This window comes from Nansenia antarctica (assembly GCF_963989245.1).
Source record: "Nansenia antarctica genome assembly, chromosome: 7".
In the NCBI taxonomy this organism is placed as follows: domain Eukaryota; kingdom Metazoa; phylum Chordata; class Actinopteri; order Argentiniformes; family Microstomatidae; genus Nansenia; species Nansenia antarctica.
In genome coordinates, this window is record NC_137677.1 from 4,018,682 (window position 1) to 4,041,917 (window position 23,236).

The 23,236-nt window shown below is 43.8% G+C and overlaps 2 protein-coding genes across 2 annotated transcripts; one reads left to right on the plus strand and one right to left on the minus strand.

Annotated features, from left to right (window-relative positions):
* Positions 1 to 342: 342 nt before the first annotated feature.
* Positions 343 to 23,044, minus strand: nphs2 (NPHS2 stomatin family member, podocin; the record flags this gene model as incomplete). Its single annotated transcript, XM_080536013.1, has 8 exons — positions 343 to 603; positions 19,631 to 19,709; positions 20,068 to 20,123; positions 20,888 to 21,091; positions 21,286 to 21,368; positions 21,495 to 21,567; positions 21,793 to 21,896; positions 22,678 to 23,044. 8 exons carry the CDS (start codon positions 23,042 to 23,044, stop codon positions 343 to 345), a joined length of 1,227 nt encoding a protein of 408 aa, XP_080392139.1.
* LOC308161818 (tudor domain-containing protein 5-like) lies at positions 5,337 to 16,032 on the plus strand (the record flags this gene model as incomplete). Its single annotated transcript, XM_080535897.1, has 15 exons — positions 5,337 to 5,565; positions 5,979 to 6,482; positions 7,687 to 7,877; positions 8,262 to 8,345; positions 8,516 to 8,572; positions 8,874 to 9,036; positions 9,549 to 9,742; positions 11,313 to 11,530; positions 13,501 to 13,710; positions 14,088 to 14,154; positions 14,304 to 14,504; positions 14,796 to 14,924; positions 15,248 to 15,352; positions 15,627 to 15,703; positions 15,852 to 16,032. The coding sequence occupies 15 exons, from the start codon at positions 5,337 to 5,339 to the stop codon at positions 16,030 to 16,032; spliced, it is 2,610 nt and encodes an 869-aa protein (XP_080392023.1).
* Positions 23,045 to 23,236: the final 192 nt, after the last annotated feature.

Consider the following 23,236-nt stretch of genomic DNA (forward strand, 5'->3'; position numbering starts at 1 on the left):
CTCTCCATTCTTCTCCTTACTTTCCTGTCTGTCTTCACTGTATCTGTCTAATAAAATGAAAACTATGAGTGGGACTGCCCCACTCAGAATCTTTTTTTTTTTATGTGTTAATTGTAAAGTAACAATTGTGTTAATTGTTACTAATAAAAGTTCTAATAAAAGTTCACCGTATTATTAAAGCCTCATTTGCCTCAATTAAATTACTTGGAGTCAGATTATTGATATCAAGTTATGCTTTGCTATAAACAACATACAGCCACATTGCTAAACCATTCCATTGTAACCGCTAAGCTTTTACACCCTACATCCCGTTAACACGAAGGGACACCCCATAGTCTCTCTTTACATCATAGGAGAATCTTTATCTTCCTCTCTTCTGGTTTCTCCTGCTGTGGTAGAGGTTGTATTGGCTGGGGGGGTCAGAGGTGAGAGGTAGGGGGGCAGGCTGAGGAGGTCTGAGGGGAGGGTGAGGACCACCGCTGGGCGCTCGGTGCGGAGGAGCTGGAGGAGACGGAGCTGGACGGCAGCAGGAGACCCAGACAGAGAGTCCAGAGAGGCCCGGAGAGCCTCGCAGGCGGCCCGTTCTCCCTCAGCTGCGATCACCTGAGAAGGAGGTGGTTTTACTTTACTTACTTACTTGCATACATACATACTTACATACATACACACACACACACACACACAAGAGGAGCAGAGACACATAACCACACAATAATGGTCATATTCACAAAACGCTTGGACTTATAAAGACTAAAACATGACATTGTTCTCCATTACTTATTGTGCTTTGTTATTGTATTAGTACCACAATACAATATTGTATTGTAATCATTTGCTTGATCTTTGTTATTGTATTAGTACCACTGTAAACATAACAGGTGCAGATACTACTGTATACCCCTACTGTCAGCCAGTCATCTTCCTTCCATTTAGATTTGATTGACAAATCAATCAAAATATGACGTTTTGTTGCAAAATGCAATGTACTTTCCTACAGTATATACTTATCCTGTACCGCTCATCTGTTATCAAACTTTGCTGAGGTGCTGGAACTGAAGAGTATCAATAGAGTGCAAAATAGCAGCATCTGCACACTCAAACACTGCAAAAAAAAAAGTTAATTGCGAGCTTTCGGTAGTATATGCACCATATCATTCTGTTTTTAATGTGTTCTTCAGAGTTTTGAACACAGTATGTTAACATTGGAAAAATGTGTTGCAAATACATAGTGTTTTGCAGGTGGGGGAGTTTGAATGAAAGAAGTGTTGTGGATTTTGGAGACCGTGGTCATTGAATGCATTTTGTATGAAAGCAATGCACAAATCACAGAGAAAGAGTCGCAGTTTGGTCCACATGGACTTCTGCTTGGCTGACTGTATGAAGAGTTGTGACTCTGTGACTTCAGTATTGAACACTGCGACTTAGCGACCGTAAAAAACTGTATTGTAAATGTCTTGGGAGTCACAGTGCCCCTCATGGGAATGTGCAGACTCAGACGTTTGTTGCTGATGTCAGTTCTTCTCTGTTTTCAGACCAGGAAAGACACACATCTTCCCACACACACTTTAATTACTAGTTATTGACCTCCGTTTCCCTCTAAAGAAAGTAATTGATTATCATTATGGCCCCAAACTCAGCTTCTGAAACAAAATCTCAAGTAATTTACTTTTACATTACAATTGATTGGGGAATCAAATCCAGTTAGTATCATTATACAAATTATATTATTATTATTATTATTATTATTATTATTCCTACTACGTAGTAGTATTGTTATTGGTGGTTTACTTCTTATTATTCTTTTCCTGGCTTTGGTCAAAAAGCTCAAAAAGTCCCTGACCAAAAATGCTATGACTTAGCATGCCACAACTATGCCACATATTGCAGGGGATTTTGGCACATTCTTTTTGGCCGCTACCCACACGTTTATCTGTGTTGCTCATTCCACGAATGCATGATCCTTACAAGAAAAGTTGTACCTCGTTGTAAAGGTGACTAATCAGGCTTTCCAACGATATAAAATACAATACCAATTGGTATTATTAAAGGGGAGGAAGAATCGACTGAAATAACGTTTCCAAACTTTTTTTTTTGAGGAGTTTATCTTGTCATGACAGAAATCAACGTGATAATTACGTCTGCTGCGTGGCACCACGTGATGTCTGATTAACACACTGCGCATGTGCATTGACACCTGCACGTGCGCTGCTGATTAACGGTGGACTGAACCATGCAATGAATAAATAGAGGGGTAAATAATAAGGCTTAATTTTGTCAAACATAGAGAAACAAAACTCCAGTTTGTTTCTTTTGTGACTTTTTTTAATACATAGAATTATAATTTGAAGTCGGCTACGTTAACTTCCTTATGATAATAATAATAATTATAAATATAATATATTTAAAAATATGATTCTCTTGGGCCCCTGTCAGTGATGGGCCTTTAGAATCGTCCTAATTTACCCACCCCCCCTAGCGGCGCCCCTGCCTGCACGTGATGCCTGATTGACACCTGCATGATTGAAGACTCCATTTCCAGACTTCATTCTTCTGCATTTAACCTCTCTTTCTAAGGTAAATAATAATAATATTAACGATGATCTAATTTGGCTGAACGTAGACAAATCTAAATGAACAACCTGTATATGAATAGACAGCTTAGTAAGTATTCTACAAGCTGTAACTGTCGTACAACGTTGATAAAACAGATGCGTCATAGTAGCTAATTAGCTCGCTAGCTGAAGTCAATTGAAATGCTAGGCTATGCTACTAGCTCAAGTGTGAGAACAGCGACTTAGAAACCTATACATCTTTAGTCTTTAGTTGATGTTATTTACTTCTCTCTCGTGAATAATCGACGTCGCTAACTGCATTGCATCCATAGAAGACACTTTTGGCCAGCAACATTAATAGATAACTTTCTTTTCCAACTTGAACTTGCTCCTTTGTTAAACTGTGCGTGAGAAGCTACTAGCTAGCAGCCTAAGACACGCGGGTTTCATTTTGTCACTATAACATTATCGAAATGTTGTTACTAGGTTTGTACTTAAGTAAAGGGTTCCCACGGGTCCTTGAAATCCTTGAAAGTTTGTGAATTTGAGAAAAAGAAATCAAGTCCTTAAAAGTTTTTGAAAATAGACATGGGTCAATGAAAGTGCTTGAATTCCCCCTCCCCCTCTCTAAAAAAAATAATAATATATATTCAAAAGTGTTTTACTTAGCTCGTCAACTAGTAAATACGTCTCTGTATTGCTTAACTTTACACATATTTCACAATATATTGTTTTGCTGTGCTAGAGAAGTCAAGAGACCATCTAGGTTTCACACATTCAAGCCTCTCTTTTTAATTGTTGTCTGAGCGGATAGTTCCTATTATTCTTTTCCTGGCTTTGGTCAAAAAGTCCCTGACCAAAAACGCTATGAATTTGCATGCCACAACTATGCCACATATTGCAGGGGATTTGGCACATTTCTTTGGCCGCTACCCACACGTTTATCTGTGTTGCTCATTCCACGAATGCATGATCCTTACAAGACAGTTGTACCTCGTTGTAAAGGTGACTAATCAGGCTTTCCAACGATATAAAATAAAATACCAATTGGTATTATTAAAGGGGAGGAAGAATCGACTGAAATAACGTTTCCAAACTTTTTTTGAGGAGTTTATCTTGTCATGACTGAAATCAACGTGATAATGACGCCAGTCTGCTGCGTGGCACGTCGTGAGCTTAGTATTATAAGGTTCTATCTCCGTTTAGGGCAGTTCAGAGATATTGAGCGTCAAAGTTTTGACATTCCATTATGTTTTGTGAGATGGAACCTTTGTATTAATTACTAACTATTATTTTTATTTTATTTTTTTTAAATAACACCACACAGGCATTGATAAACACCTAATGGATCAGATTATGTAAAAAAACCTCAATTTTGACAAAAATGGAGATAGAACCTTATAATTCTAACGTCACGTGATTGACACCTGCACGTGATGTCTGACACCTGACCTGCACGTGCGTCGCTGATTGAAGAGTCACTGTGGAGAGACTGTTACACGCTTCTGTATTTAACTCTCTCTTTCTAAGGTAAATAATAATAATAATAATAATAATGGTCTAATTCTAAATGAACAACCTGTATATGAATAGACAGCTTAGTAAGTATTCTACAAGCTGTAACTGTCGTACAATGTTGATAAGACAGATGCGCCATAGTGGCTAGTTAGCTCGCTAGCTGAAGTCAATTGAAATGCTAGCTAGGCTACTAGCTCAAGTGTGAGAACAGTGACTTAAAAACCACTGCCAAAATATAAACTAAATGTCTTTAGTTGATGTTATTTACTTCTCTCTCGTGAATAATCGACGTCGCTAACTGCATTGCATCCATAGAAGACACTATTGGCCGGCAACATTAATAGATAACTTTCTTTTCCAACTTGAACTTGAACTTGCTCCTTAAAATAAAAACTGGGCGTGAGTAGTTACTAGCTAGCAGCCTAAGAAACGTGGCTTTCATTTTGTCACTAACATTTTTGAAATGTCTATGGTCTTACTAGGTTTGTACTTATCTCGTGAGTTTAGAATGATAAGGTTCTATCTCCGTTTAGAATGATAAGGTTCTATCTCCGTTTAGAATGATAAGGTTCTATCTCCGTTTAGAATGATGAGGTTCTATCTCCGTTTAGAATGAGAAGGTTCTATCTCCGTTTAGAATGATAAGGTTCTATCTCCGTTTAGAATGATGAGGTTCTATCTCCGTTTAGAATGATAAGGTTCTATCTCCGTTTAGAATGATAAGGTTCTATCTCCGTTTAGAATGATAAGGTTCTATCTCCGTTTAGAATGATGAGGTTCTATCTCCGTTTAGAATGAGAAGGTTCTATCTCCGTTTAGAATGATAAGGTTCTATCTCATTTTAGAATGATAAGGTTCTATCTCCGTTTAGAATGATGAGGTTCTATCTCCGTTTAGAATGAGAAGGTTCTATCTCCGTTTAGAATGATGAGGTTCTATCTCCGTTTAGAATGATAAGGTTCTATCTCCGTTTAGAATCATAAGGTTCTATCTCCGTTTAGAATGATAAGGTTCTATCTCCGTTTAGAATGATAAGGTTCTATCTCCGTTTAGAATGATAAGGTTCTATCTCCGTTTAGAATGATAAGGTTCTATCTCCGTTTAGAATGATAAGGTTCTATCTCCGCTTAGGGTCGTTCAGAGATATTGAGCGTCAACGTTTTTACATTCCATTATGTTTTGTGAGATGGAACCTTTGTATTTTATTAATTACTAACTCAAAAATGTCAACATTATAAAAATAACACCACACAGGCATTAATAATGATGACCCAAGACCAGCTACTGTGGGGCCTGAAGAAGGATGTTCGCTCCGTGCTCAACTCGTCCAAGTTAGGCCTGTCCCCGGACGACCTGAGTCGGGACTACCTCTGCATCGTGGGCCATCCGCTGCCTCTGAGGTCCCTCGGCTTCCACAACGTGATGGACATGATCAAGGAGATGCCTGACGTGGTGAAGATGGACTTTTTGGAAGACGGCAGCTTGGTGTTGAAAGGTAAGCCCAGTCTAGTAGTGGTGCGGCTGTGGCGCAGGAGGTAGAGTCGCCGTCTAATGATCACAAGGTTGGCAGATCGGCGGTTTGAGCCTCGGTTGGCCACATGTCGAAGTGTCCTTGGGCAAGACACTGAACCCCAAAATTGCTCCCAGTGAGCGGGCCGGCGCCTTGCATGGCAGCTTGCCGCCATTGGTGTGTGAATGTGTGAATGAGAGGCCGTTGTAAAGCGCTTTGGAGCAGCAAAAAAGTCGCTATAAGTGCAGTCCATTTACCATTACCATTTTAGTACTATGACCTGCACAGAGTAAAATTACACACGTATGCACGAAAAAACTACTTTATTCCAACCCAACTCTTTGCCTCGCTTTTTCTTACCCTCCCTCCCTCCCTCCCATCCCTTGGTCCCTCTGCAGCGGTTTTGGACGAAAGCACCCGACGCATAGGGGAGATGGTGGCCCGGCAGCGTGTCCGTAAGCCCAACAAACCACACAGGGGCAGTATGGGCTTGTTCCCCGCCAGCCCCCTCCCCCGGCGGGGCCACGCCCCCCCGGCCCTGCCCGCTCACCTGCGCTCACAGCTGCGGCAGCTGCTCGCCCAGGGGCCCGTGGGCCTGTCGGAGCTGGAGGCCGGCTTCGCCCGCCACTTCGGCCACCCGCTGTGCTTCGTCAACCTCGGCTTCTACTCCGTCGCGGAGATGCTGGCGGCCGCGGCGGACCTGGTGGCGGTCAAGCCGAGCCGGACGGGCTCCCTGCTGACCCTGAAGGTGGCGCCACCTGCGATGGGGCTGACGGCGTCGCAGGGTGGGGCGCTGATGGCATCGCGTGGGGGGACGGCGGTGAGGACGGGGCAGATAAAGCCACCTCGACCACAGCTGACCCCCTCGACGGACACATGTGCGAGGCCAGCGGTAGACACAGGTGGGTTGGTACTACAGTGTAGACAGATCGTGACGTTAGAATTATGAGGTTCCATCTCCATTTTTGGTCAAAATTGAGTTTTTTACATAATCTGATCCATTAGGTGTTTATTAATGCCTGTGTGGTGTTATTTTTAAAACGTTGACATTTTTGAGTTAGTAATTCATAAAATACAAAGGTTCCATCTCACAAAACATAATGGAATGTAAAAACTTTGACGCTCATTATTATCTCTGAACGACCCTAAACGGAGATAGAACTGTATAATTCTAAACTCACGTTTTCTTTTTAACATTTACTTTTTCTTTACATGTATGCGTTTGAGGCACCTGATGTGAAGGCTTTTTTCTGAGCAGGACTACATTTAGCACTTGTGTCCATGGGCATGCTATCATTCAGTATCCCTGTTTTATACCTTTAACTATACATGGCTATAAGTTGGACTCGCCTGGGAACACCACCACTAGTGTGCCCTTCAGTACGTTACTTAGCCCTAACTTTCTCCAGGGAGACTGTCCCTGTAAACTCTAATTAAGTGGTAAATGGTAAATGCTAACTGCTAAATGGTTCAGGCGGCATAGAGCAAATTACCCCTCGGACAGGAGGTTATGCCAGAGAGCTTTTTTGGATCCACACCCTAGAACGTTTACAACGCCTAGGCTTGAATGAGGATTTCGACATGTGTTGTGCTATGAATAAATTACTTTAGACACTATGTTCTATGCTATATGATGGCTACTGCCTGATGTCTGCATGTTTGTAGCATTTCTCTATAGTTTTTTGTTCTGTTAAGTATATATTGTAAATATTTCATGTACTTTTTAGGTGTTTCCTGTCTCATGAACACATGTTTTTTGTAGTCCACTAAATCTAGGACTACAATTCCCATGATGCCTAGCCACTAGGTGAAAGATTTGACACAGATGTTGTGCATTGGCTAATTAAGTGATGTTGTTTGAAGCCTTTATACCACTGCATTCAATTGTCTGCTTTATCCCTGAAGAAGGTTTATGACTGTTTTTTTGCACTTTATTGATACTCTTCAATTCCAGCACCTCAGCTAAGTCTGATCACGGATGAGCGGTGGTATTTTCATTATTATACAATTTAACTGCTAAATGGTTCAAATGTAAATGGGTGTAACATGTAAACAGTAGTGATCTGGTATTGGTTGTGACTAATGTAACATTTTGTCTGTCTTCAGCTCCTGTGGAAAAACCCTCTGGTACTCCAGTACAGAATCACATGGCCTCTGGTCCTGAGGACACTGCCCCTAACAGCTCAGGGGGACACCAGGACCATGGGGGACATGGAATTCACCAGGACATGGAATTGACACAACCTGAGCCACAGCTCATCCAACAGGGGCAGCTATTTGAAAGATGCGTCATAAAAGTGAGTCTGTTTCTCTTTTTACCTCATAGTAAATGTTCTGTATGTGAAACTGTAACATTCAGGGGTGCAAACTTGTCACCTTTCTGCTAAATTAGCGGTTTTTACCACAAAATAGTAAATCCATGTGAATCAACCATGTTGATAATTTTCTTCATTTTCAGGCAAAAAATAAATGTTGTCACCTTTTTAGGCCATCACCAGTTTGCACCCCTGAACATTACTTTAAATGCTTGTAGAGTTCACTCCTACTAGAAGTCATGTTTTTTTGTAAAGAACATTTAATGAGATATGATTATTGGTCTCGTTGCACTTCACATTTATATGAATGGGAACTCACCCAATCACCACTAGTGAATGTGTTGTGTTTGATTGGCCACGATGCAGCTGGAGGAGAAGCTCAGGCAGCGTATCCTGGAGAACGGCCATGCGGGCACCGTCAGTGAGGAGCTGAAGGCCAACCTTCGCCAGGTCAGTTTACATCTTCCCCAAAGCGACTTACAATCAATACATTTGTTTAAGTAAATGAGTCAGGAGCCAGACTATTGAGTTGCTCCTTTATGGGTGGATACCGAAATCATTGAAAACTCCTAATGTTCTAGTCACACGTGATGGTGACAGTGAAGATTCCTTCTTTCTAGGTTGTTGCTCAGAACAGTGAAGGGATATCAATACATGATCTTCATGCCGAATACAAGGTAATTATACTAGTTTCCTTTGTTACACATATTCCACTCTACTTTACGGAGCGGCTGTGGCACAGGAGGTAGAGTCGCCGCCTAATGATCACAAAGTTGGCAGATCGGCGGTTCGATCCCCGGCTGGCCACATGTCTCCCAGTGAGCGGGCCGGCGCCTTGCATGGTAGCTTGCCGCTATTGGTGTGTGAATGGGTGTGAATGGGTGAATGAGAGGCTGTTGTAAAGCGCTTTGGAGCAGCAAAAAAGGTGCTATACAAGTGCAGTCCATTTACCATTTACCATTTACCCCTGGTCAACAGAGGATGTTTGGGGAGGAGCTCCCGGTGGCCCAGAGTGGCTTCCTGAGCGTGACGGAGATGGTTGGTGCGCTGAGCGACACGCTGCACCTGCGGCCTGTGGCCGGGGACGAGGGCCCCCACTGGATGATCACCGACACCAAACACACCGGCCACACGCAACCAGGTCAGCTCGATGGTTTCAATTTGTATTGTTACTTTGGATAAAAGCGTCTGCTAAATGGTTCAAATGTAAAAAATGCATCCTATCTATTCTATTCAGCTAATACCATTGCGTTCCCACATTATTGAGAGATCACAGCCATTTGTCCCATTGGGGGAAGGGTCATTTGAAGAGGAGGGGCAGAACTGAGTACTGTATCTTATAGCTCATGGCATTCTATAAACGCAGCACCCTGATAATAATAATAATAATAACTTTAATTTATATAGCGCCTTTCAGAAACCCCAAGGACACTTTACAATTCAAGGGAATAATCAGACAGACAAAAACAGGACAAAACAAAACTGAAACAGTGACTAGGGGCCAAAGGCCTTGGAGAACAGAGAGTCCAGGGTGGGGGCATTGCGGATCACTATGGGGAGGGAGTTCCAGAGGGTAGGTGCAGCCACGCTGAAGGCTCTGTCCCCAAAGGTCCGTAGGTTTGTTGATGTGATGTTTTTGGCCAGGGTCTGTAGAGCCCGACACCCCCGGCGATGCTGAGCAGGGTGACCGGCTGAACCCCTCCAGCCAGGGCTATTACTTCAGCTCTGGGGAGTCGCCCTGGGAGGGGCGCAGAGAGGAGGAGGACGGGGAGGACGGAGAGGCCGCCGCCGACAACGACTTGATGTCAGAGACAGACCTCCGCATCACCACCACCACCTTCCAACAGGTGAGAGAAGAGACCCGTCTGACTCGGGTCTGAGAAGACAGGTCGTGACGTTAGAATTATAAGGTTTTATAACCAAAATTGAGTTTTTTACATAATCTGATCCATTAGGTGTTTATTAATGCCTGTGTGGTGTTATTTTTAAAATGTTGACATTTTTAAGTTATTATATGTAATATGTTATGTATATATATATATATTATAAGTATATATATATATATATACATAACATATTCTACACTCAAACATTAGGCTACATATTAAACAGAAACACACATTCAACTTAAATGATGCAGTAGGAGAGAGGGAGGAGGCACCTGGTTGCAGCAGTGAATCACTGGGCTCTTTAAAGCAGACAAATAAACATGTTTTATGCCACTTTTAACTAAATAATAAAGTGAAACCTTACTTTAAACATGGTATGAAAAAATTGGCTACATTATCAGAAGTTGTCAAGCTGCCTTTTTCGTGCCTCCCATCAACACACCAGGGTCGCGGCAAATGTGTGGCCATGCTCGTACGACTTTCTCGTTGCACAACGCTTAAACACTAACTTTTTTATCACCACACTTCCAATGACACTGTCCGTCATTGTTATAATTGATAGCAAAGCCAAAGTGCTCCCATACATGGGATTTAAATGACGAGGGAGGCATTTCGAGTTCTTCTCTGTCGCCAACATTAGCAGGACTCGCCATGAACACTTGGGCTGTGTTCGTAAATTTGCTCTGATAGCGCCGGAGAGCACACTGGGTCCGACGTCATAAAGGGACCAAGTAATTTGATTGGACAAGAGGCGTTCCATGAATGCTGATCAGATTCCAGAGCGAATTTACGAATGCAGCCTTGTTGTTCTAGATTTTTTTTTGCATTATCAACCTATCATTGCGCTTTAGAGTAAAACAAAGCACGCAACTGTCGCGTCTATCTTTTCATGGCAACTCTACATTGTGATTTACAAGGGATATTAACTAATATTATTACTTGGTTACATTTTGCAATTGATCCGCGGTACACATGCGTGCCGAACCGTGGGGGGCGATCCGTTACACCCCTAGTAATTAATAAAATACAAAGGTTCCATCTCACAAAACATAATGGAATGTAAAAACTTTGACGCTCAATATCTCTGAACCACCCTAAACGGAGATAGAACCTTATCATTCTAAACGGAGATAGAACCTTATCATTCTAAACTCACGATCTGACTCTGGTCTAAGAAGAGTAACTGGTCCTACTTGCCCTTTTGTTCAAGGTCAGTCTGTAGCTTCTGTTTCCCCTGAGGGCAGCTGGACCAAATACATCATCATAGACAATTGAGGCTGAAACCGAAACGCATTTCACAAGAATAGATGTTTGATTTCTGTACATCTTTGATCACCTCCTGTACATCTTCTTTGGTGATTGTAAATGTTCAAGGACAACCCATTCAATCCACAGAGTGTCTTTGTGGTGACAATAAAAATGTGTGTGTGTGTACGTGTGCGTGTGTGTGTGTGTGTGTGTACACGCACATTCATGTGTGTGTGTGTGTTTGTGGACACTCATGGCTGTGTGTTTCTCCCCCCTCTAGATGATGGCCAAGTTCCCTGCCGTGCAGGTACGGTGTATGGCAGGTATGGTTCCTCTGGACGCCCTGCGGGGCCAGCGCCTGAGGGCGCCCACGCCCAGGGACCCTAGGGAGGTGATAGAGGTGTTGGTGGAGCACGTGGAGTCACCCAGCAACTTCTACATCCGCTTCCACGAGACCCGGGAGGCTCGCGCCCTGGAGAGCATGATGGTGGAGATGAGGTGAGGAGACGGTGCCGCTTAGACCGGGGAGGAAACATGACAATCAGAATCAGAAGACTTTATTGCCATGACATGTAAACATGTTAGGAATTTGGTTTGGGACAGTGGAGCGCAGTTTACAACAGGACAGGTGCAAGACAGGACAAGACAGTGCAAACCAACATCATTCAGGGGTGCAAACTTGTCACCTTTCTGCTAAATTAGCCATTTTAATCTCAAAATAGGTCATCCATGTGAATTGTGTAGATCTGCAAAAAAAAAATGGGTGTGGTGGGGGGGGGGGGGGGGGGGGGGTCGGTCGGTCTAAGTCTCATCCATGTCACATGATGCACAAGCTAGCTAATCTCCCTGTCTGCTAAACTCTGCTGCAGTTGAAATAACGTTTAGCTTCAGGGAGCTAGGTACAGTTCCAGACAGCATAGAGAACCCAGTCACAGTAAACTGTTTTAGAAGTAATTCTGCAGGTGTTGAGGTCAGGGCTGCCGCTACTTACACATGCATCATTGTTAGACCACCGTTAGTGCTAGCGGTATCTATTTAACACCATTAGTGCTAGCGCTATTCAAAGGTTAGCCACAAAAAAAGTTTCACCTTTTTGGGCCATCACCAGTTTGCACCCCTGATCATAGTGCAAGGGGGGGGGACACCAGCAGCAGCATTTAGGAGCCGGATGGCCGTGGGGAAAAAGCTGTGTGCGTGTCGGGCCTTCACAGTCTTTAGTGACCTCCTGCCTGAGGGGAGCGGGGCGAAGAGGCTGTGGCCTGGGTGTGCGGGGTCAGCCATGATCTCCCTGGCCCTCCCCAAAGCCCTACTTTTTGACTCTACTTTCATTTCCCATTGGGAATGGGAAATGAATATAGAGTCAATGGTTGCCTTCATTGTAGTCATGCTGCAGATTATCAGATCTCACAATACCTTGAGTCTAACATCTCAGGCAACCACATGTACAGTAGCAGCAAGCACAATGCTGATCTGTGCAGCCCCTAGGTGACCTGGAACGTAACCATATGTGTGGTGGCCTGGGAAAACCCTTCACATGGTGGCATTTTGACATTTTCATTTTTTTATATTTCCATAAATTAGAAGTTCTCAGCTATTCATAACTGGTTGAATGACTGAGATAGCCCTTTATTTTAAAAAGTTATGAGCATTTTAATGTATCATGTCAAAAAAAGTGAAAGGTGAGAAATGCTGCCCCCGACCCCTTTCTCCTCCGGGTCGGGGGAGGAGCCTATGCAGATCGTCCGGTCTCGTTTGTCTGCTTGTGATGCGGTGTTAGTCTGCTCGCCTCGTCGGTATGCGAGGGACAGATCCATTTGTGTGTCTTCTAGTTAAGATTTTATTACTTTATGCTTATTGTGAGCATCAGTAAACTGGCAATAACACAGGTGGAAGTATCGTCTCTCCTTTCGCTCATGTGTGCGTGCTTTGCTTAACTGAGAATGAGACACGTTCAACGTGACGTTGTTTCGCTAGCAAACTACCCACCACAAAAACATAAAAATAAGTACTTTCTCTTTTGTTTTCTTAAAATGTTTATTCACCATAATGTAGTATGGAGTTCAAAGTACTAGAATACCACATAATATCAAAATCGCCGAAATAGGACATGTCCATCTATTTTTGCTCTTTGCCACAAACGAACGCCAGCGACATCCGACGGGTTTTCCCAGGCCACCACACATATGATCAGGTCAGATTCCTGTATCTGGAGTGGTAACATAGAACCATGAATAGAATAAAAAAGAAAGAAAAAATTCTTCTAGCATTGCGACTGCCAATGGCTCCTGGTCCTAGCATAGATTATGTTTTCTTACCATGACTGATGGATATATGATTCACTTACTTAGACAAATCTATTTGTTGTCAGTTCGCTTTGGTTAAAGACGTCTGCTGCTAAATGGCCAAAATGTAATGTAACGAGTTGCAAGATGATGTCAGAGTTTGTGGGAAACGCCTCTTCCTCCTAGGAGTTGCTACACCTATCCCGAGGTGTCGGAGTGGTACTCCCTTCCCTCACGTTTCGTGCGTCAGGGCCAGGTGTGCTGCGTGGCTCCCAGAGACGAGTGGTTCTACCGGGTCGTCATCCACCGCGTCCTCAGCCAGACCCAGGTGGAGGTGTACTACGTGGACTTCGGGGACCTCACCACTGTGGACAGGACCAGCCTCAAGTTCCTTAAGTAGGCTTCTTCTGGTCCAGTTCAGACAGAGAGCAATGAAAGTCAATGGGCAGGTTTCACTAGACCAGTGTTAATATTGGCAGGCTTTTTAGACACTTTTAGTCATTGGTGTTTAGATGAAGTCACCTCCATTTTTCTTAGTTCCAGTCCAGTTCCAATTGATGAAAACTGAAAACATTCCAGTGCAGTCTCAGTCTTTTCGTCGCTGACTACGGCTAGACTAAAATGTTTTGGGGGTTTTGTGGGAGACCGCTTCTTGCCACATATTGTAGTGTAAAATCAATGTCCTATAAATGTGTCATTTTAACGACAAGTGTTAGGCCTCCTTGTCTGTTTTGCTGTTGTCCCCCTACATCTCTCTGCTTTCTCACCCCAAGGTCCTGTTACTCTGAGCTCCCGGCCCAAGCGATCCCCTCATCACTCAGTGGAATCAAGCCTATGGGTGTAAGGCTCCACACACATCTCATATCACTGTTATTGACCACCAATCTCCCCAAGCTTTTAACATTGTATTGCTCCCATAGTCCCATTGACTTCCAGATAGCACTCTTATCTCCCATTCCATATTAAAAGCCTGTGTTTTGGTGTTCCAGGGCAGTTGGAGTTTGAACGCTACCAGCTCCTTCCAGAAGCTGTGCTGTGAGCGCCTCCTGTGGGCAGCTCTGCACAGCTACCACGCAGACTTCCTGCAGGTCTTCCTGTGTGAGACAGACACGGAGGAGGACGTGTACGTTCACAGTGTCCTGCAGAGCCAGGGCCACGGGCTCTCCTGTCCCTCTGCAGTCAACTCAGAGGTCAGTAATGTACACACACACACACACACACACAAAATTGCTCCCAGTGAGCGGGCCAGTGCCTTGCGTGGCAGCTTGCCGCCATTGGTGTGTGAATGTGTGTGTGAATGAGAGGCCGTTGTAAAGTGCTTTGGAGCAGCAAAAAAGGCGCTATATAAGTGCAGTCCATTTACCATTTACACACACACACACACATACACTTGCTTATACATGTACTGTATATATCCCATTCAACAACAATGATCCATTGCATCCATCCATTTGTTGTGTCAAACGTATTTCTTCTTTCAGCTGTGTGAGCAGTTCAACCCTGTGACCCTGTATCTGGGCGAGGGTGTGTTTGATGAGGGGATGGAAGTAGACATGGACGTGGTGGACCAAACCCCAGAGCCCTGCACCCAAACCCCTGCCACACCCCAGGTGAGGAGCTCCCCTTTCCCAATTCTAACAGTACACACACACACACACACATCACACTCTCATTGTAGCAGACTAATGATCGTGGAGTGAAGATATTATCAAAGCGTACGCGCCTGTCGATCACCCATCCGCTTTGATAATATCTTCACTCACGATCATCTAGTCTAGTCTGGCGCCTGCGCCGTCTGTTGTTCTTCCTGCACACAGGTACAAATATCCAGGATCCAGCAGCGTCGTCGGGCTCGCGCAAACAAACCCGGCGAATGTTTTACTTGCTCCGGACAAGTAAAAAAGCGTTACTGTCTAACCCTGATGTGTTTTAGGCTGCAGACCCTGCTGTTGGGAGCAATGAAAAAGAAGTGAAGCAGCTGCCTGACCTCCCAAAGCTGGAGTTCCTCGGGGTGACACAGGCCAACTTCAAGGCCCAGGTATGACCTCTGACCCTGTATCACGCCCTCGGATTGAACAAGAGTTAGATTGTGTACAATAGATAAAGCATGTCTATTATAAGTAAGTCAACCATCCATGCCATATCATCGCCATGTCCTTGGTCCAATTCTGGCCATCGACAGCTGCAAGTCATCCCCCCTCTCTCTCTCACCCATACTTCCTGTCAATCTCTACTGTCTCTATCCTAATAAAGCAGAAATGCCCTAAAAACATATATATTTTTTTTTTTTACTTGTGTGTTTGTTGTGTCAGGCTGAGGAGATGGTTGTCTGTCCACACACTGACAGCACTCAGACAGCCTTTGATGCCTTGGCCACCGTGATGGATCTGTGAGTTATTACTTTTATTACTTTTATGCAGTATGTCTGTTTGTTTATGATGATGTAAAGATTATTATTATTATGGTACTTCCACATTTGTTGACATGTATGGTTTCAAGACTGTGTGTGTGAGCGTGTATTTCTGTGTGTGTGTCAGTGGGGTTGAGGTCCATGCCCAGAGTTCAGAGGTCGGTGCCCAGAGTTCAGAGGTCAGGGCCCTGAAGGCGGAGGAGGCCCTCCAGGCAGCGCTGGAGAAGATCCAGAACCTGGAGAGACAGCTAGCTGAGACCCAGAGGAGCCTAGAGGTCGGCTACCTCAACCACAGACCAACACCATAACACACTACTGTCACAGACCAACACCTTAACACACTACTGTCATAGACCAACACCTTAACACACTACTGTCACAGACCAACACCTTAACACACTACTGTCACAGACCAACACCTTAACACACTACTGTCATAGACCAACACCTTAACACACTACTGTCACAGACCAACACCTTAACACACTACTGTCATAGACCAACACCTTAACACACTACTGTCATAGACCAACACCTTAACACACTACTGTCATAGACCAACACCTTAACACACTACTGTCATAGACCAACACCTTAACACACTACTGTCATAGACCAACACCTTAACACACTACTGTCACAGACCAACACCTTAACACACTACTGTCATAGACCAACACCTTAACACACTACTGTCATAGACCAACACATTAACACACTACTGTCACAGACCAACACCTTAACACACTACTGTCACAGACCAACACCTTAACACACCACTGTCACAGACCAACACCTTAACACACTACTGTCATAGACCAACACCATAACACACCACTGTCATAGACCAACACCTTGACACACTACTGTCATAGACCAACACCTTAACACACTACTGTCATAGACCAACACCATAACGCACCTCAACCACAGACCAACACCATAACACCACTGTCATAGACAAATCAATAACACACCTCAATTATTATGTCAATACTACACACATATCAGTGATATTGCAGGTAAAAAACATAATACATCTTTCTGTGAAGATAATTTCCCCCCACCAGAGCAGGCTGTTTTGTATAGACCTGAATCCTAATTTCAAATATACGCTTAATTCAACTCTTTGTGCAAAACCTCCCATTGGCATAAACATCTCAACTTAATGGCCTTGAAGCCTATGACTGATCTACTGTAACTCACAGTAACATGGCCTTGGAGAGAAGACATCTAGAGTACTCTACTCTGTGGTTTTACTCCACTCTCCTTCTCCTCTTATAATACAGGGTTCGACAGTAACGCTTTTTTACTTGCCCGGAGCAAGTAACAAATTCGCCGGGTTTGTTTGCGTGAGCCCGACGAAGCTGCTAGATCCCGGATATGTTTACCTGTGTGCAGGAAGAACAACAGACGGCGCAGGTGCGAGACTAGACTAGATGATCGTGGAGTGAAGATATTATCAAAGCGTACGCGCCTGTCGATCACCCGTACGCTTTGATAATATCTTCACTCAGGATCATCTAGTCTGGTCTGGCGCCTGCGCCGTCTGTTGTTCTTCCTGCACACAGGTAAAAATATCCAGGATCTAGCAGCGTTGTCTGGGCTCGCGCAAACAAACCCGGCGAATGTTTTACAAGTAAAAAAGCGTTACTGTCGAACCCTGTAATGCAATCAGTGACTGTTTGAATTTGGTACACTCATACGCGTATATTTGTATTACAGTGAGCAAGAAATCTGTCGGTGGCAGGCCCAAAGAAGGTAGCCACACCTGAGCCCAAAGTAGTGAGTCAGAAGCCTGAGTCGAGTCCCAAACCCTCCAAGCCCAAGAAACTACAATATTGTATTGTGTATTAAAAATGTATGTTCTATTTAAAGTTCAAAAAAAAAAAAAAAAATGTTCTAAGGTTCTATCTCTGTTTAGAATTCTAAGGTTCTATCTCTGTTTAGAATTATAAGGTTCCATCTCCGTTTAGAATTATAAGGTTCTATCTCCGTTTAGGGTAGTTAAAAGATATTGAGCGTCAAAGTTTTTACATTCCATTATTACATTCAATTGTCACCGTCTTTGAGCCTCGGAAAAGCGCTATATCAATTTAATGAATTATTATTATTATTATTATGTTTTGTGAGATGGAACCGTTGTATTTGATTAATTACTAACTCAAAAATTTAAACATTTTAAAAACAACACCACACAGGCATTAATAAACACCTAATGGATCAGATTATGTAAAAAACAAAATTGACAAAAATGGAGATAGAACCTTATAATTCTAACATCACGAAATGCAGTGGTCTTTGACAAGGTCTCAAGAATGTGGTGACACCTGGTGTTCTGGTCACAGGCATGTCGGCATGGGTTCTAATCCGGCCCATGCCCTGTTGACATGCCCTCTCTCCATTCTTCTCCTTACTTTCCTGTCTGTCTTCACTGTATCTGTCTAATAAAATGAAAACTATGAGTGGGACTGCCCCACTCAGAATCTTTTTTTTTTTATGTGTTAATTGTAAAGTAACAATTGTGTTAATTGTTACTAATAAAAGTTCTAATAAAAGTTCACCGTATTATTAAAGCCTCATTTGCCTCAATTAAATTACTTGGAGTCAGATTATTGATATCAAGTTATGCTTTGCTATAAACAACATACAGCCACATTGCTAAACCATTCCATTGTAACCGCTAAGCTTTTACACCCTACATCCCGTTAACACGAAGGGACACCCCATAGTCTCTCTTTACATCATAGGAGAATCTTTATCTTCCTCTCTTCTGGTCTCTCCTGCTGTCGTAGAGGTTGTATTGGCTGGGGGGGTCAGAGGTGAGAGGTCGGGGGGCAGGCTGAGGAGGTCTGAGGGGAGGGTGAGGACCACCGCTGGGCGCTCGGTGCGGAGGAGCTGGAGGAGACGGAGCTGGACGGCAGCAGGAGACCCAGAGAGAGAGGCCCGGAGAGCCTCGCAGGCGGCCCGTTCTCCCTCAGCTGCTATCACCTGAGAAGGAGGTGGTTTTACTTTACTTACTTACATACATATATATGTTACGGTACATGTGGGAAAACTAGGGTTAGGTGCTACGTCGACTTGGTACATGCTGGCATGTCTAACCCTAACCCTATTTTTCCCACATGTACCATAACACACACACACACACACACACACAAAGCAGAGACACATAACCACACACTAAGGGCCATATTCACAAAACGCTTGGACTGATAAAACGCTTGGACTTATAAAGATTAAAACATGACATTGTTCTCCATGACTCATTGTGCTTTGGCTTGGTCTTTGTTGTTATTGTATTAGTCCCACTGTAAACACAACAGGTGCCAATACTACTGTATACCCCTACTGTCAGCCAGCCATCCTTCCATTTAGATTTGATTGATAAATCTACTTTCCTACAGTGTATACTTATCCTGATTGCTGTTATGAAATAAAAACAAAAAAATAACATACATTTGAAAAGACATTAGCTATGTTATGTGCTTACATTCTTGAAGATGTAATCCATAATCCTTAATTATAATCTTGTAATGATAAATATCACATGACCAAAGCATTTGTAAAGCGCTTTGGAATGAGACTCTTCATGTTTGTCTCAATGAAACTCTTCATGTATGTCTCAATGGAACTCTTCATGTATGTCTCAATGAAACTCTTCATGTGTGTCTCAATGAAACTCTTCATGTGTGTCTCAATGAAACTCTTCATGTATGTCTCAATGAAACTCTTCATGTTTGTCTCAATGAAACTCTTCATGTATGTCTCAATGAGACTCTTCATGTCTGTCTCAATGAAACTCTTCATGTATGTCTCAATGAAACTCTTCATGTATGTCTCAATGAAACTCTTCATGTATGTCTCAATGAAACTCTTCATGTGTCACAATGAGACTTTTCTTACCTTCATCTGGGCGTGTCTCTTGGCCTCGGCCTCTGCAGCCAGACGGTGTTGCAGCTCCGTGGGTAAACTAAGGTCCTCTCTGGAAGGAGGGATAGACTGAATGCAAGACTAGATCAGCAGTAACCTCAAATTGTACTATTTGCAATGTATATGTTATGGTACATGTGGGAATATGTGGGAAAACTAGGGTTAGGGTTAGGTGCTAGGGTGACTTGGTACATGCTGGCATGTCTAACCCTAGTTTTCTCACATGTACCATAAGATTGTAAGGCACCATGAGTCAGTCGTTCAGCTTTTTAGCTTTACAGCTTTTTAGGAGTTTCCTTCTCGACTGCTTTGTAGCACTAATGTCACCTTTACTGTGCACAACACTTTGGTGGAAATGTTGATTTGAAACTTACAATGCCCCTATAATCTGTTAATAACCATACACTTACATTTCTGCTCTCTCCACCTTGATCCCCCACTGGCAAACTACAGAGTCGATCGCCACCTGCAGATTGTGATAGAAATCAACATTTATTCACCAACTTAGGACCATTTGGAGATCTCAAAAGAAGTGATGGTAAAAAGCTCACTGATAGACCATATTGTTTACGCCTACTACAGTATCTAGTATTTAGTTCTAGGTGCCTGGGGTATAAGGGCTAGATGTTGCCTCAATCCAGGGTACTTTTAGTTACATTGTAGGGTTATGCATTTCAGTTGTCTAAAGTAGCTTCCTCCACTTGTCCTTTTGCCCTCTATCTGCACTGAGGTTGCAGAACTGGAGAGATGACATCATAGTCACCTCTCGTACCTTTGGCCAAGCCTGTGTTTTCACATCAGTAAAGACGGAGGCGAGGAAACCAGCAAAGCAAGCCACTATACATTATCTTCAGGTTACACCTTAACTGCTCCTCCTAAGACATCTACTGACCCCCAGCACTGCGTCTTCTGAAGACACACGCTTTTCCCCTCTACTGTGTCCCTAAAAACTTCAATTGACCCCCCTTGTACTGTTTCTCTGTTTCTCCAGTGTCTATAAAAAATTAAAATAAAAAATAAACTAGGTTTAGAAGAAGGTGATGGAAGAAGGTTTTTCCTTCTATCAATGGCCCCGGGCCTGAGCTGGATTACTCTTCCTGCTACGACTGGTGGATTGATGATTCACTTGCTTAGTATTCAAATGTATTGATTGTAAGTGGCTTTGGAATAAGGCGTCTGCTAAATGCCAAACATGTAAAAATGTAAATGTAGAGATGCACCCTAGGACACCTGGATCTCCTGGGCGATCCTCTTCCTGTCCAGCAGGATGTGGGTGAAGGTGTGATGGGCCAGCACGTCCCTGTCTGCCCCCTGTACCAGGGCCTGGAGCACAGCGGCCACCCCAGACAGAGCCATGCTGCACAGAGCCACGTTCTCGATACGGTAGTAGCACACCGCACTCAGCTCTGTGGTCACAAGGTCCTTCGTCACCACCTGGACACACAGACACACACACACAGACACACACACACACACACAGACGAGGCCAACGAGAGCAGAGTTAGACATACACACACAGACACACACACACACATTTTTCATACTTATATTTGAATATTTGATTATATATTATATATATATCATTATATTGTGTTTTCCTAAAGCCTGTCAGGGGAATTATAGCGTACTGTGTGAGGTGGAACGTTGAGCATCTTTAGCCGAATGTCCACTTTCTGGCACACGTCTAGTAGAGGGAGGTAGAAGAGTAGGCCTTCGTCCAAAAAACAGAGAGAGAGAGATACTTACATGCCCATCCTCAAGCCCATATACAGTATGCGTGATTAACAATAATAAGATCACAGATTTTAAAAGAATGTTGTAGACAAGGGGCAGAGACCTGGTCCTCTGGGTCGTCCTCGCAACAGGTGACCCAGTCTGAAGACCACCGCCCGCTCGTGTTCCCTCACTACCTGTCAACCAACACAACGACGGCCAATCACAAACCTTATTATGAACCATGACTCAGTCACACCACATTCTGACTGACACTCAAGTAAAATTACATTTAATGTAGCCAATACATCCAATACATTTTACAATCATTGTCCAAACAACAAGTGTCATGCTGAATTGTGCAGCAATCACTATCAATATCTATGGGAGATGGGGGGCGGGGGCTAGGGGGTTGTCTTTACCTTAAAACAGAACCAGATAGAGAGAGGAAAGAAGAGGAGGATGACAGTTAGAGCCAGCACCATGAGGAGCCACTCACACACTCCCAAGTTCCTGTGCTTCACACCTAGGGAGAAATGCCAACGTTCAGAACACGTTAGACCTGCTGAAGTCAATACTGGACACTTTCAGTAAAACTCAACCTTGAGATACAGCCTTCAGGAAGTATTCAGACCCCTTCACATTAATTGCCATTAATCCACACACAATACCCCACAGTGACAAAGCGAAAACATATACAAATGTCAGTAAATTTATAAAGAAGTTAATACCTCATGTACGTAAGTATTCAGACCCTTTGCTATGACACTCTTAAAATGTGCAAAAATGCCATAAGCAAATCACTCAATAAGTTGAATTGAGTCCATCTTAATGCAAGGATAATAGTTCTGGATAATAGCTTATCATTTTGGATAATAATTTTGTCATTAATATCTTTGTTGGGTCTGAATACTCTAGTCTACACTGTAACATAGACTAGTTTATGGTAAATGGACTGCACTTATATAGCGCCTTTTTTGATGCTCCAAAGCTGCTCCAAAGCACTTTACAACGGCCTCTCATTCACCCATTCACACACCAATGTGTGTGAATACTACTACTACTAGTGTGAATAATACTACTACTGCAATGCAAGGCGCTAGCCCGCTCACTGGGAGCAATTTGGGGTTCAGTGTCTTGCCCAAGGACACTTCGACATGTAGCCAGCCGGGGCTCGAACCGCCGATCTGCCAACCTTGTGATCATTAGACGGCGGCTCTACCTCCTGCGCCACAGCCGCCCCCAGTTTACTTCTGCTCAGTATGCGTTTATAAAGCAGTAGGCCCGTACGCCTGTAGGTGTCTCACCTTCCTCCTGCCACTCAGCCTCCAGCAGCCCCATGGCCTCCTCGTTCTCCTCCCCCGTCTCTCTCTCTCTCACACTGTCCACGTCCACCACTGTAGACGTGGCCTCCACCTTGCCCTTCTGCTCCTCCTCTGCTTTGGCCTCTGCTGCCTTTGGCGTTTTATTTCCATTTCCTCCGTCTTTCCTCTCACGCCGCTGCTCAGGCAGCCTCACTGTCTTGGTGCCCCTGGGACGGCGCCCCCTGGAGGCAGGGGAGTGGTGGTGCACCCTCTTGGCCGCCCTCCCGGCTCTCGGGGAGCGATGAGGGGAGACCGAGACTGACTCTGGTCTCTTCTCCATCCCTCTCGGAAGCTCTGTGGTGAGAATCATCCGACCCAAAGCTGGTGTGGGTTTGTTGTTGGTTTTGAAGGCTGCTGTAGTCGATGGTGATTGGTCAGAGGCTGGTCATAGGTGGTTGTTATTGCCTGTCAGACCCCAGACCTGTTACAAGCGTAGATGGATGCTTTTGTGTGAAAGGAAGGGGGGGGAGGGGTTAATTAAGGCACACAGAAGGTGGGTAGG